At 48.2% G+C, this 12,899-nt stretch overlaps 1 protein-coding gene across 1 annotated transcript in view; it reads left to right on the top strand.

Moving 5' to 3' along the window:
* Positions 1–12,899, top strand: part of GABBR2 (gamma-aminobutyric acid type B receptor subunit 2) — a 365,224-nt gene that overhangs the window by 189,226 nt on the left and 163,099 nt on the right. Inside the window, exon 5 of the mRNA XM_065878972.1 lies at positions 6,358–6,423. Coding sequence (XP_065735044.1) covers positions 6,358–6,423 — 66 coding nt within the window. The remainder of the gene's footprint in view (positions 1–6,357; positions 6,424–12,899) is intronic.

Raw genomic sequence — 12,899 nt, 5'->3', positions numbered from 1 at the left:
TTTTATAAGTCAGCTGATTAGCAACCTTAATTCCATCTGCAGTGTTAATTCCCCCTTGCCATGTCACACAGCATATTCACAGGTTCCAGGGATTAGAACATGGACATCTTTGGGGAGCCATTATTCTATTACAGGAAGACCACAAAGATAGCTCTTGAGGGGAACTGTGTTCCCCACTTTGCTTCATGGGAAAGTCCTAGTGGGAATTACCTGCCCCCCCATGGGCCAGGAATCCAGCCTGACTGCCTGAACCTGAGGTTCATACCAGCACGCCGAGGGGACGCAAAGCTGCAGGATAAATGTAGTGCATCTTCCCAGCAGGCCAGTTTTGCTCAGAGACATGGGGAGAAAAAGCATTATTTTTATCTTAAGATAAACATAGATATGTTATTGGAAGGCTAAATATACATGAATTTTTAAGATAAAATAATAAACTTTAAAGAAATGCCATGCTTTGCCAGTGGGCTGCTATGGGCTGTACCGTTTTTCACTCCCGTCCTTAAGAGTATATGTCTCCTGCTTCTCTGCTTTTAGGGACACTTCTGGAGAAGAAAAAAAAAAAGTCTAAGAAGGACTACTCTTGGCTAAATAAAAGAGAATACTCATTCTGGGTGTGGAATCAGTCTGTCAGAGCCAAGAGGGACTTTGGAAAACATCTTTGCTAACCCTCTCAGGCTTACCCCAGGTCTCACGACCAAAGTTGGGGAGTCGGAGCAGGCCTGGGCTTCTCACCACTTCACCAGTGCCCACTGCTCCAGGTCAGGGGCACCTCCCAGCCTGCATCATGGCCGGCCTCTAATAGCTCAGCCACCTTTGGGCTCATTGCACCTTACCCCTTTCTACAACGTTGAACATGGTTTCATTTGATTTTTCAGCAGCCCAGTGGGGTAGTGGGGTTGTGTGCGTCTGTAGGAAACCAGGAAGCTATTAAACGTAGGCTGAGACAGATGCAGAGATGGTAGGAGGTCAGTGTCAGGGTCAACCTTGATCTTCTAGCAGGACCCCACACTGCTGTCACAGGGAAGCAAGATGGGTTGCCTTCTGCTCTCCTGCTCTTTTAAATGCACATCAGCTGTCTGTCTCAGGGTTACACTTGCTGCTCAGGTCCTTTGACTTCAAAATCCATAGGACTTTTCTCCATGAGTCATTGCTGCAGACTCGGTACTGAGCCCCAGCAGCCCAGGCCTGGTGGGGTTGGCCTTCTCAGCGTGGGAGGTAATATATAGGAGTGAGTAGTCAAATGCTTGGGCTCTGGGGCCAGACCCACATTGGGTCGAGGCCAAAGTCACCACTTCTTATCCCTGTGACCTGGTGTCTAGAAACAGAGCCTGGGATTCTTGTGAAAGAGATTTATTGAGAGTGGGCTCAGGAGAAGGGGAGAGAAGCAGGATAAGGCAAGAGGGGAGCTAGGCCAGAATGCCTTTTGGCTGGAGATGGGTTTAACCTGGCCTCACCGGATCTCTGGAGCACAGTCTGCACCACAGAGCTGGTCCCACCTTTCAGCAAGGGGGCTGGAGTTTTCTACCCATGCGAGTCAGTCACTGGCTGCTATGGGATGTGGGGCACAGCATGGCCTTCTAGGGCCAGGAAGCTCCCCTTGGCTGAGGGAAGTTCTCCAGAGAAGGGAGGGAGCTGGTGGCAGCCCACCATCGCTGCAGCTGGGTTGGGTTCACTAGCCCCGAGGAGGGGATCCAGCAGGACCAACAGTGTCTGCTGTGCCTAGGAAAGTTGCTTAAGTCTTTGGGCCTCAGTTTGCTCATGAAACTATCCAGAGTGGGCATAATTCTAGCACGTACCTCCTAGGGCAGTGGCTAGAAAGAGCTCGGGAGCTGTCATTTATTTTGACTCTGCTAGGATACCGTGTAAAGTGGGGGTCTATGCAGTAGTGCTTTGAATTGAGTCATCCTTCTTAAGTGTCATTTTTTATATGTGAGATTTTAGCTCCCTTTAAGGGCCCCAGAGACAAAGAGGTCCTAGACAACAGATGAGAGGGGCCAGGGAAGAGGAAGGGAAATCCACCCAGGGTTTGGACTGAGTACCCCTCCCCAGGCCTCCTGCCCCATGGCTGTTCCCTTCCATTTTTGCCCCCCCATGGGTGTGGCCTGTTGAGGGTGTGAACATAGGTCTCTGCTACCATCCATTACCTTAGATCTAGCCCTCTAAGAAGAAGCTGTCATTTGTCTGATCTCGGGACATCTACTTTCACTCCAGGCGGCCCCCTGCAGAGCCAAGCGTCTGTGGCAGGGATTTTTGAGACCCTGCCCTCTGCCACGTTCCAGCTCTAACATCACAGCACCATTCTGCGCTGTCATCCTTAGAGATGGTCATGGCTGTCCTCCCCTACCCCTGGCAGTCCTTCAACTGCCCCAAAGCCCTTTCAGCCATAGAGGAGAGTGCACTGATACTCCTGGTAGGGAGGTGGGCGGGCTTGGCCAGAAGCAGGGTCCACTGCCAACACAAAATCTCTTTCCTCTCTCTGGATTTTAAGGAAAACATACAAGTTATGCAACATTGAAAAGTGTGATTCTGGAACTTTTTTGAGAGTGTGGGTGTGTTAAAAACTTTTAAGATTCCCCTGATCCAAAATGTTTCCCTTCACCCCTGAATCTTCCAATAAATTACTACTCCAGGAAGAAGAACCAGGCATATACATACTTTTCATACTCTCAGGAGAACTCCTCTGCCCTGGGAGTACACATATCCCATTTTGAGAAGCACCTTCAACTCTTTTTGCTGCTCTCAAGGGCCCCCTAAGGATCCCAGTCCAGTCATATTTCCCATTATCCTCTCCCTACCCTGGGATCCAGGCCCCACCTGCACTGAGTGCTGGCTTATCCTCTTTTCTCCCAGGCTTTGCAGCATCTTGCCCTTCTTACTCACTGTCCAGAGTCAGAGTGGGTGTGAATAGCTTCCTGCATCAGGCATAACCTGGCCCCGGATAGGCTCTTTCTCCAGGACCCTCTAATGCTCAGGGGACACCAAGGCAAGATTGCTGGTTTTGGGGTGCTGTGCTGGATTTGGGAAAGATTTTTGCCTCTCTGGGAAGGGGTTAACAAGATCAGCGATCCCTTGGGCCCCCATCCAGTCCTAAAAGTTTGGGAGCATAGAACCAAGCAGTCAGTGCAACTTGGTTGTCATGGCAACAGAGACACTAAATGGTCCACAAGTGGCAGAGCTGTTTGTTTATCTGTTAGCAGGTGGTCAGGTGGTCAACCATGAAGATGCGAGTCCCTCGGTCCATTCAATAAATGAACATGGTGAACCCAACCAGTACGTAGGCCCTAGGCTAGCAGGATATTAGTGCAGTTGATGATAATAACCAGCAGATACTGAATAACCAGTGTGGGCCAGGCATTGTGCTTGTGCTTCACACAGCATTCATTCACTTAATCACACATTTAATACCTACTTATTGATATATGTGTCATGCCTTGTTCTGGGAGCTGGAGACCCAGAGATGGATCAAGTTATCCTTAGTCCAATGGGGAAAACAAACAAGTAGACTCAGGCCATGATAGAGGGAAGCACAGAGTGCTCTGGGCCCACAGAGGAGCAAATGACCACCAAGCCTAATGGGACAGAGACGGTTTCTCAGAGTAGGAATGCCTGAGCTAAGGCAGGAAAGGGGAGTAGCAGCTCTCCAGGCAGAGCGTGTAGGGTGGGAGGGAATGGCATTCTGGATGAATGAACTTGTAGAAAGAAAGGGGACAGAGTGAGAAAGTGAATGAATGAATGAGTGAATGAGTGAATGGCAGACCATTTAAGAGAACTGCAGGTAGTTCATTCTCCCTGCTGTGGAGGAGTAGCAAAAAATGTGGTTAGAGAAATGAGCAGGAGTGAGTTGGTAAAAAATTTGGAATGTTCCAAGGAGCTCAGAGTTTGATCTGTAAAGCTCCAGGAGCCATGGAAAGATTTTACATAATCAAATTTCAGTCTTGGAATGATCCCCTTGTGTGCTTTCTGGAGACTGGGTGGATGGAGCAGGACTAAAGGCAGGGATCCAGCTGGGAGGCTGTAGTGGTTCACCACGTAGGGAGTGATAGTGGCTAAACCCAGGGCAATGGGGCTGGAGACATGGGGGTGATTCAGGAAGCTAGTGAGTAGACAGAACCAACAGGCCATGGTTATGGCTAAGATGAGGAGAGGAGTGAATCTAGAATGGCTCCCAAGTTTATGATCTTAGGGAGTAGGAGGTTGACAACTCCGTTCTAGAGATGGACAATACAGGAGGAGGAAGTAGGCATGTTGGGAATGATGATGAGTTCAACTTGGGGCATGTTGAGAGAATCCAAGTGGAGGTGTCCAGGGGGCAATTGGAGAAAAGTCTGGGCTGGGGAGAGAGACTTGGGAGTCCACAATGCTCAGAGGGGAGTTGTGGCTGGGGTCATGAATGAGATTGCCCAGGGAGAGTGATGAGGGCAGAACTGTATGGAACACCAGCATTAGGGATGGGCAGAAAGATGAGGAGCTGATTCAGAGTCTGAGCAGGAATGACCAGGAGGCAGGAGGGAACCAGGAGGGAGCACCATGGAAGCCAGTGGGTGGGTTTCATTACCATGAATCCTACAACCACCGGGTCAGGCAGGGAATATTATCCCCATTTCAGAGATGAGGAGATTGAGGCTCCAGGACATTAAGACCCAGGGTCATGTAGCTGGTCAGTGCCGGAGCTGGGATGTGAACCCAGGTCTCTCTGACTCCAAAATCCAATAAGCTGTTTCTACTATACCGTGTTTAGCAGCACAGGGCTTGGCACAAAGTAGATGCTCCATAAATGTTTGCTGGATGGATGGATGGATGGATGGATGGATATGGATGTGGATATGGGTAGGTGAACACTGTTAGCAGCAAGAAATGCTATAAAAAATTCGACAAACAAGCAGAAAGACCCTGGAGTGTGCCCGGGAGTATGGCCACAGAACAGAAGCAGCTTAGAACTTTCTATAGCATTGCAGCCATGGTGATGACAAAGGCTTGCCTTCCTTCAACTGCTCTGTTAATGATCTTTTAAAGTCCTTTCAGAGGAAAATTTTTTTTCTTCTTTCCATTCTTGCTTGCAAACGAAGGGTGATTTTAGAATCCAAGTCTTTTTTATTTTGCTAAAGTATATGATGAGTAAAATGGCCTCCCAGTCAGCACTTTCCAATTTTGAAAGATGCTAAAAACTGATCTTTAAAGGGATGTTTCTCTTCTTTATGCATCAAAGAGCCTTGAGGCTTGCTGGAAAGGGCGGGGTAAATGGCAGCAAGGTAACATCACCTGCAGGACTGAGTGTCAGTGCGGAGGGCAGGACTGGGATGGAGCAAGCATGTGGGCCGGGGCCTGGCTGGTCTCCTGGAGGCTACCTGTACATCCTCCTTCTGCCTGTTCTATATGGGGGCAGGGCAGGGTCCCTTCCCCTAGAAAGCAACCAAGAACCCCTTACCCTGACCCAGGAGGGAGCCTCAGGCAGACACTCAGTAAATGTTTGTTGAATGAATAAATGAGTGATAGGACCCATGGTACAATATATACCTATTAACCATATTGAGATATTAAAATAATAAGTAACCATTTATAGAGCTTTTGAATATAGATTTTCCTTTGCAATAAAGGGAGAAGAATAGGTTGGGAGAAGGTTATAAGACACTAATTCTAGCTGGGTGTTTACTCTGTGCCAGGAACTATGTTAAGCACTCTATGAGGATTAGCTCATTTAGTCCTCTCAGCAGCCCTCTAAGTACTGCCATTATCTGCATTTTGCAGATGAGGAAATTGAGGCTAAGATGGGAAAAGGAGCCACTTGAGGCCACCCAAGTGGAGCTGAGATTTGAACAAAGCTGAGAACTCAAAGAGACTCTGAAACTTCTTAATTGGGAAGCTCTGTGGATTCGAGAAAGGTGGAAAAGTCTAGAATACTAAAGGGGGAGGGGGTGTTGGCTGGGAACTTGTTTCTGCTGCCAACTCCCCTGGGGACCTTAGAAGTTACTTTCTCTCCTCTGGCCTCAGTTTCCCTATGTGTAGAGTGAGGACGGAGAGCAGACGCTGTCTCAGTGCCCCAGAGCGTTTGCCTGCCCTTGTTGGAGGAGAGCAGGGGAGACAATGAGGCTCCTCAGAGCCTCTAGCCTCCAGCCCCAGGGTTTACCCAGGAGACCACGCAGGGCCAACAGCAGTAGCTGAGGGAAAGCTGGGCCCAGAGAGAGCCATAGATCCAGGCTCGGCTGGGCTGGGGGGGTGAGGTTTTGCCCTGCCCACCCCCTCAGGCAGAGCTCTTGCTGGGGAGCCTGGGGCATGTGAATGATCCCTGCCCACGGCCTCGAGCCCTCTGGGCTGTGCCGATCACACGCTCACCTTCACATCGTGTCCTTCTGTCCACAGGGCAACGACGTGCGGATCATCCTTGGCCAGTTTGACCAGAATATGGCAGCAAAAGTGTTCTGTTGTGTAAGTAACACTTTGGTTGTGTCATGGATGTCTTTGGGGAGGTTCACGAAGCGTTTTCTTGCACTCAGTGTCACTGCCTGGTCCTTGAGTGGACCGGAGTCTGGGGTGTTGGAAGCAGAAGTGTTATTCTCACTGCTCTTTCATCTTTCCGGGGAGCTAAAACCCCAGGACTCAGAACAGTGCAGTTGTAGGAGGAACCAGGAACCTCAGTTTACCAAACGCACTGTCTTACCATTGCTTCAGCACTGCCAGCTAGTTTTAAGTCTCCTCCACCCAGCCTTGCTTAATGGAGCAGTGCTGTGTGCACCACACAGAGGGAGACACCAGATTCCAGGGCGAGACCGGGAGGCCTCAGACCCCTTCCTGCCCTGTAAGCAGGGCTCAGAGACTCAGGTTTAGCACAGACCGTCAACTGTTCAGTATCTACCACTGAATCCTTTTAATTGTCTGGTGTGTGATAGGTGACAAAGTACATTTTTAAACCTTATCTCACTTAATCTTTCCAATAACCATGTGAAGCTACTATTGTTACCCTTGCTTTATTGTACCCTTGTTACAGATGAGGAGCTAGAAGGCTAGAGAGGTGGAGAAGCTTGTCCAAGGGTTGTTTTATGGCAGAACCAGGGCTCCATCCCCATTCACCTGATTCCCAATCAAATCCTCTTTTCTCCACGATTTTTTTTTTTTTTTTTTTTCCTGTGGTACGTGGGCCTCTCACTGTTGTGGCCTCTCCCGTTGCAGAGCACAGGCTCCGGACGCACAGGCTCAGTGGGCATGGCTCACAGGCCTAGCCACTCCGCGGCATGTGGGATCTGCCTGGACTGGGGCACGAACCCGTGTCCCCTGCATCGGCAGGTGGACTCTCAACCACTGCGCCACCAGGGAAGCCCTCTCCACATGATATTCTAAGCTGAGCATATGTAAGAGTTCTAACACAGGGACTATGTCTTTCCATTCTGATGCCCTGGCTCACCCTCCTCCACCTCAGGGTCAGGAGAGAAATCAACAGAATGAGAGCCTAGTTACATGAATTGTCTACCCAATAAGCTCCTCTTAGACTGAGGTTATTCTAGGTGCGGTCTCTAGTGATGGGCCACAGGCCTCTGTTTTCTTTGACCTTTTTTCAGTAACTTGGATGAGATTATAAACATAGGCTTATAGGAATTTTAGAAGTTGTGAAAGATGTTGGAAGATAGCCAGGGTGCAAAGAACCTTAACAAGCTGGAATGTTTGATTGAATCCAGGAAGACTAAATCTAATAGTCCTAATATAAGGTTATATTAGAACAAATTGGGCTGCCTATGTCCAAGATGATAGAGGTATAGCTGAGGAGTACTGTGCGTTTAGAACAAAAGAGACTTTGGAGTCTCAGTTGACCTCAAGGTTACCGTGAGTAACCAGTGTGAGCACAGCTTCCAGGGAGCCGAGGTGACCTCATGCTGCACGTCCACAACTAGGGCGGGTCATCCCTCTGCTCTCTGCTGGAGAGACCCCACCTGGGGTATCCTCCTCAGCTCCTGGTGCCCCACTTCAGGAGAGATGCAGAAACTGAAAAAAGGCCAGGAGTAAGGAGAGAGCAGTGACCGGAAACCATAGTCACCCAAGGATATTTCCTCATGAAGGCTCAGGAGCAAAGTGGGAACCGCCTGATCACCTTTCAAAATAGCAGGGAGGAAGGAGAAGCTATAGGCTGACATTTCAGGGGACCCTGCGTGAAGCTTAGTGCTCAGCAGTCAGTCTGCTTGGGCTTGAACTACTGGTCTGCAGCTTAGTAACTGAATTTGGGCTTGTTGACACTTTCTGAACCTCAGTTTTCTCATCTGTAAAGTGAGGATAATAATAACACCTGTCTCATAGGATTGTCGTGGAGCTTAAATGAGCAAAAACACCTTGCATAGTGGCTGACGTACAGTGAGCCCTCAGCAAATGTCAGCAACCTTTTTTTATTTGTTTATGTAAGGTCTCTGAGGATGGAATGGACCACCATTGGGCTGACGAATTTACTAACTGATGGACTTTCCTAGATTGTGTTAAGCATCCTGTGTCTCAGTTAAGGGTAATTAAGGAGTATTTCCATATGAAAATCTAAGGAGGAACATGAGAAAAATTGAAACAAATGGAGCAAATTGATTTAATACATTTTATTTCAAAAGTCATAATACTTTGCATGTTACCATCTAAGGTCCAGAAACGGCCCATTTAGAAAAGGAAAATAATGCTCCAATTAGAAGACATAACTTTTTAGAGAAGAAGCTGGGTTTTTTGGGTTTTTTTTGAAAAAAAAAAAGAAACCCAAATTTGTTTATTTATTGATTTTTGGCTGTGTTGGGTCTTCGTTTCTGTGCGAGGGCTTTCTCTAGTTGTGGCAAGCCGGGGCCACTCTTCATCGTGGTGCGTGGGCCTCTCACTATCGCGGCCTCTCTTGTTGCGGAGCACAGGCTCCAGACGCGCAGGCTCAGTAGTTGTGGCTCACGGGCCTAGTTGCTCCGCGGCATGTGGGATCTTCCCAGACCAGGGCTCGAACCCGTGTCCCCTGCATTAGCAGGCAGATTCTCAACCACTGCGCCACCAGGGAAGCCCCCTACATATTCCCAAGACCTTGCAAACAGCTGGCACATGGTGGGTGATTGTCGATCAATTGAGGAAAAGTAAATTAATAAAAATGATCTGTGAAGTTGCCACACTGAGCACTGGCCATCTCCTGTTTGCACAAAATGCAGACAGATCTCCTATTTTTTTCATTTCTTTTTAGTATTTATTTCTTTATTTATCTTGGCTTCACTGGGTCTTAGTTGCAGCACGCAGGATCTTTTAGTTGCAGCATGCAGGCTCTTAGTTGTGGCATGTGGACTTCTTAGGTGCGGCATGCATCCGGGATCTAGTTCCCCAACCAGCAATCGAACCTGGGCCCCCTGCATTGGGAGCACAGAGTCTTACCCACTGGACCACCAGGGAAGTCCCCTCCTGTTCTGATTTGAGCCAAACCCTAAGCTGAGGCGTGGCTGTGATTTCCCTCCATGCCGTGCACTGTGGTTATTTTCTGAGTGGCATTTCCAGCAGCGTGGTTTCTATTTCAGAACAGGCGGCATGGCTGTCTTCCTCTTGACCCAAAGCCCCAGGCTGCTTGCCTTCTACACAGCACGGGACATCACCCCACCTCCTCATCTCACTTTCTTCTTCCTCTTGGACTTTGGGTATCTTCAGATGGACTTTTTCTTAGAGTCTTTGCTGGCTGCTTTATTCACTCAGTGGTTTCTCAGAAGTTTTTGGTTGGGGGTTTATTCCGTGTGTCAGACCATCAGATGGATCTGCCTGTCAGGACTGTCAGTCTTATCTGGTTAGAAAGGAGTTCTTCTGGCAGGCCTGGAAGGTCCTGAGGAGAGTCTTCTCAGTGTCCTCACACTGAATCAAAACTCTGGCGTGTGATGGAGGGCGGGGCTGCTCGGAGCAGAGACCCTGGGAGAGAACCTCTCCACCCATGTCAGGGTCAGAGCACAATGGGATGGAGGCAACCGCATCTTTGCCATCCAAATGCTGCAGTGCAAACTTTGCAGCGTGTTGCTGCATGTTCTTTTTGGTTTTGTTTTTTTTGCAGTACGTGGGCCTCTCACTGTTGTGGCCTCTCCCGTTGCGGAGCACAGGCTCCGGACACGCAGGCTCAGCGGCAATGGCTCACGGGCCCAGCCGCTCCGCGGCATGTGGGATCTTCCCGGACCGGGGCACGAACCCGTGTCCCCTGCATCAGCAGGCAGACTCTCAGCCACTGCGCCACCACGGAAGCCCCTGCATGTTCTTGAGATTGGACCTGCCACCCAAGGGGAGAGTAGTCTCTAGCAAATGCAAGGACTATTTATAGCCCTGTGGCAAAATGTTCATTTCAGTTCCAGCAAAGGACGAGCATGGCCTGTCGCTTTTGTCTTCTCCTCCCTCCTTGGTGGTCTATTCTAGATTCTCAAGCACTCTGACCTGGGTTCTAGTTTTAGTTCTGCCAGCTGTGTGACCTCAAGCAGGCCACTTTACAACTCCAGCCCCCGGCTGCCTCACCTCTAAAATGGAAGCGACAACCCCTGTCTTATTTGCCTCATAGGATTGTCGAGGGGCTTAAACAAGGCCACCGCAGGGTGACTGTGATCCCAACTGTTAACTGCTTTACTGATGTGAGGATTTATTACTATTATGGTTATGAAATGCCTATAAAAGGGAAATATCCTTCTTGCCTGAGGAAGTGAGGAGGCAAAAGGAAACAATAAAAAGAGGAAATTGGAGTTTTAAATTACATCATGGCTACCTGTCTGCAGCTAAAGAGAACAGAGTCGTTCATGGGACTGAAGAACATGAGCTCAAGACTGCCCATCATCACCTGGTAGGGCCCATTTGGTGGCCACAGTTCCTGAGACCACATTCCTACTAGAGACAAAAACAGTGAAAACCAAGGTAACCAAGTAAACTGAAAATGTGTTCAGTCAGTCACTCTACAACCATTTATTGGGTGCCCTCTGTACACCAGGCACTGTGCTAAGCACTGGGGATCCTGGAAAGAGCAGACACCACCCTCCAGGAACTCCCTATTTGGCAAAGGAGACAGACAAAGATACCAGCAGCTTCTTAAGGCTCACATGTCCAACAATCTCAGCCCTTCTGAACGTGGGAATACCAGAATGGAGGCCCAGAAGCCTCTCTGCAGTTGCTTTAGACACTGTATGGTATATTTGAGCCCAGTCTACCTCCCTTGTAGGAGAGCCTTTTAGACCCTCACTCAAAGCCTGTGCTGTGTACTTTTTTCTGCATGTATGTTTAACACTCCCTGCTTTCCATAGCAGTTTAAAAGTAGCAAATTCAGAGTAAGGAGAGGGATTTAATGACAGTGAAAGTGACAGCCTAGACCTGACAACTAGAAAGGAGACAAAGCCATCAAAAGTAGATCAGAGGGCTTCCCTGGTGGCGCAGTGGTTGAGAGTCCACCTGCCGATGCAGGGGACACGGGTTCATGCCCCGGTCCGGGAAGATCCCACATGGCGCGGAGCGGCTGGGCCCGTGAGCCATGGCCGCTGAGCCTGTGCGTCCGGAGCCTGTGCTGCGCAACGGGAGAGGCCACAACAGTGAGAGGCCCACGTACCAAAAAAAAAAAAAAAAAAAATGTAGATCAGAAACTCCAAGAACAATAGTCTGGGGCCATTTGGTGTTTGGGCCATGCCCAAAAGTATCACTGTGCATGGCCCATAGGAGTGGCTAATTTTCAGAATAAAACCATGAGTTCTGGAAAAGAGAGTGGCATGAGAAGGAGCAGCTACAATGTTCCCGCACGTAGTGTTGGCCAGGCATGGTACACATATTACCTCATTTATTATTTCTTTTTTATTGAAGTATAGTTGATTTACAAAGTTGTGTTACTTTCTGGTGTACAGAAAAGTGATTCAGATATATATTCTTTTTCATATTCTTTTCCATTGTGGTTTATTACAGGATATTGAATATAGTTCCCTGTGCCATACAGTAGGATCTTGTTGTTTATCTATTTTATATATAGTAATTGATATCTGCTAATCCCAAACTCCTAATTTATCCCTCCCCCCCTTTCCCCTTTGGACACCATAAGTTTATTTTCTATGTCTGTGAGTCTGTTTCTGTTTTGTAAATAAGTTCATTTGTGTCATGTTTCAGATTCCACATATAAATGATATCATAGTATTTGTCTTTGTCTGACTTATTTCACTTAGTATGATAATCTCTAGGTCCACCCATGTTGCTGCAAATGGCATTATTTCATTCTTTTTTATGGCTGAGCAGTATTCCACTGTATATATGTATCACTTCTTCTTTATCCATTCATCTGTCGATGGACATTTAGGTTGCTTCCATGTCTTGGCTATTGTAAATAGTGCTGCTGTGAACATAGGGATGCATGTATCTTTTCAAATTAGATTTTTCTCCAGATATACGCCCAGGAGTGGGATTGCAGATCATATGGCAACTCTGTTTTTAGTTTCTTAAGGAACCTCCATACTGTTTTCCATAGTGGCTGCACCAATTTACATTCCCACCAACAGTGTAGGAGGGTTCCATTTTCTCCACACCCTCTCCAGCATTTATTATTTCTAGACTTTTTTTTTTTTTTTTTTGCGGTACGTGGGCCTCTCACTGTTGTGGCCTCTCCCATTGTGGAGCACAGGCTCCGGACACGCAGTCTCAGCGGCCATGGCTCACGGGCCCAGCCGCTCCGTGGCATGTGGGATCTTCCCAGACTGGGGCATGAACCCGCGTCCCCTGCATCGGCAGGTGGACTCTCAACCACTGCACCACCAGGGAAGCCCTATTTCTAGACTTTTTAATGATGGCCATTCTAACCAGTGTGAGGTGATATCTCACTGTAAATTTGATTTTCATTTCTCTAATAATTAGCGATGTTGAGCATCTTTTCATGTGTCTGTTGGCCATCTGTATGTCTTCTTTGCAGAAATGTCTATTTAGATCTTCTG

This window comes from Phocoena phocoena, chromosome 6 (genome assembly GCF_963924675.1).
Source record: "Phocoena phocoena chromosome 6, mPhoPho1.1, whole genome shotgun sequence".
Classification (NCBI taxonomy): Eukaryota; Metazoa; Chordata; class Mammalia; order Artiodactyla; family Phocoenidae; genus Phocoena; species Phocoena phocoena.
The sequence above is the reverse complement of the archived record's forward strand: the minus strand, read 5'-3'. Positions and strand labels throughout refer to the sequence as shown.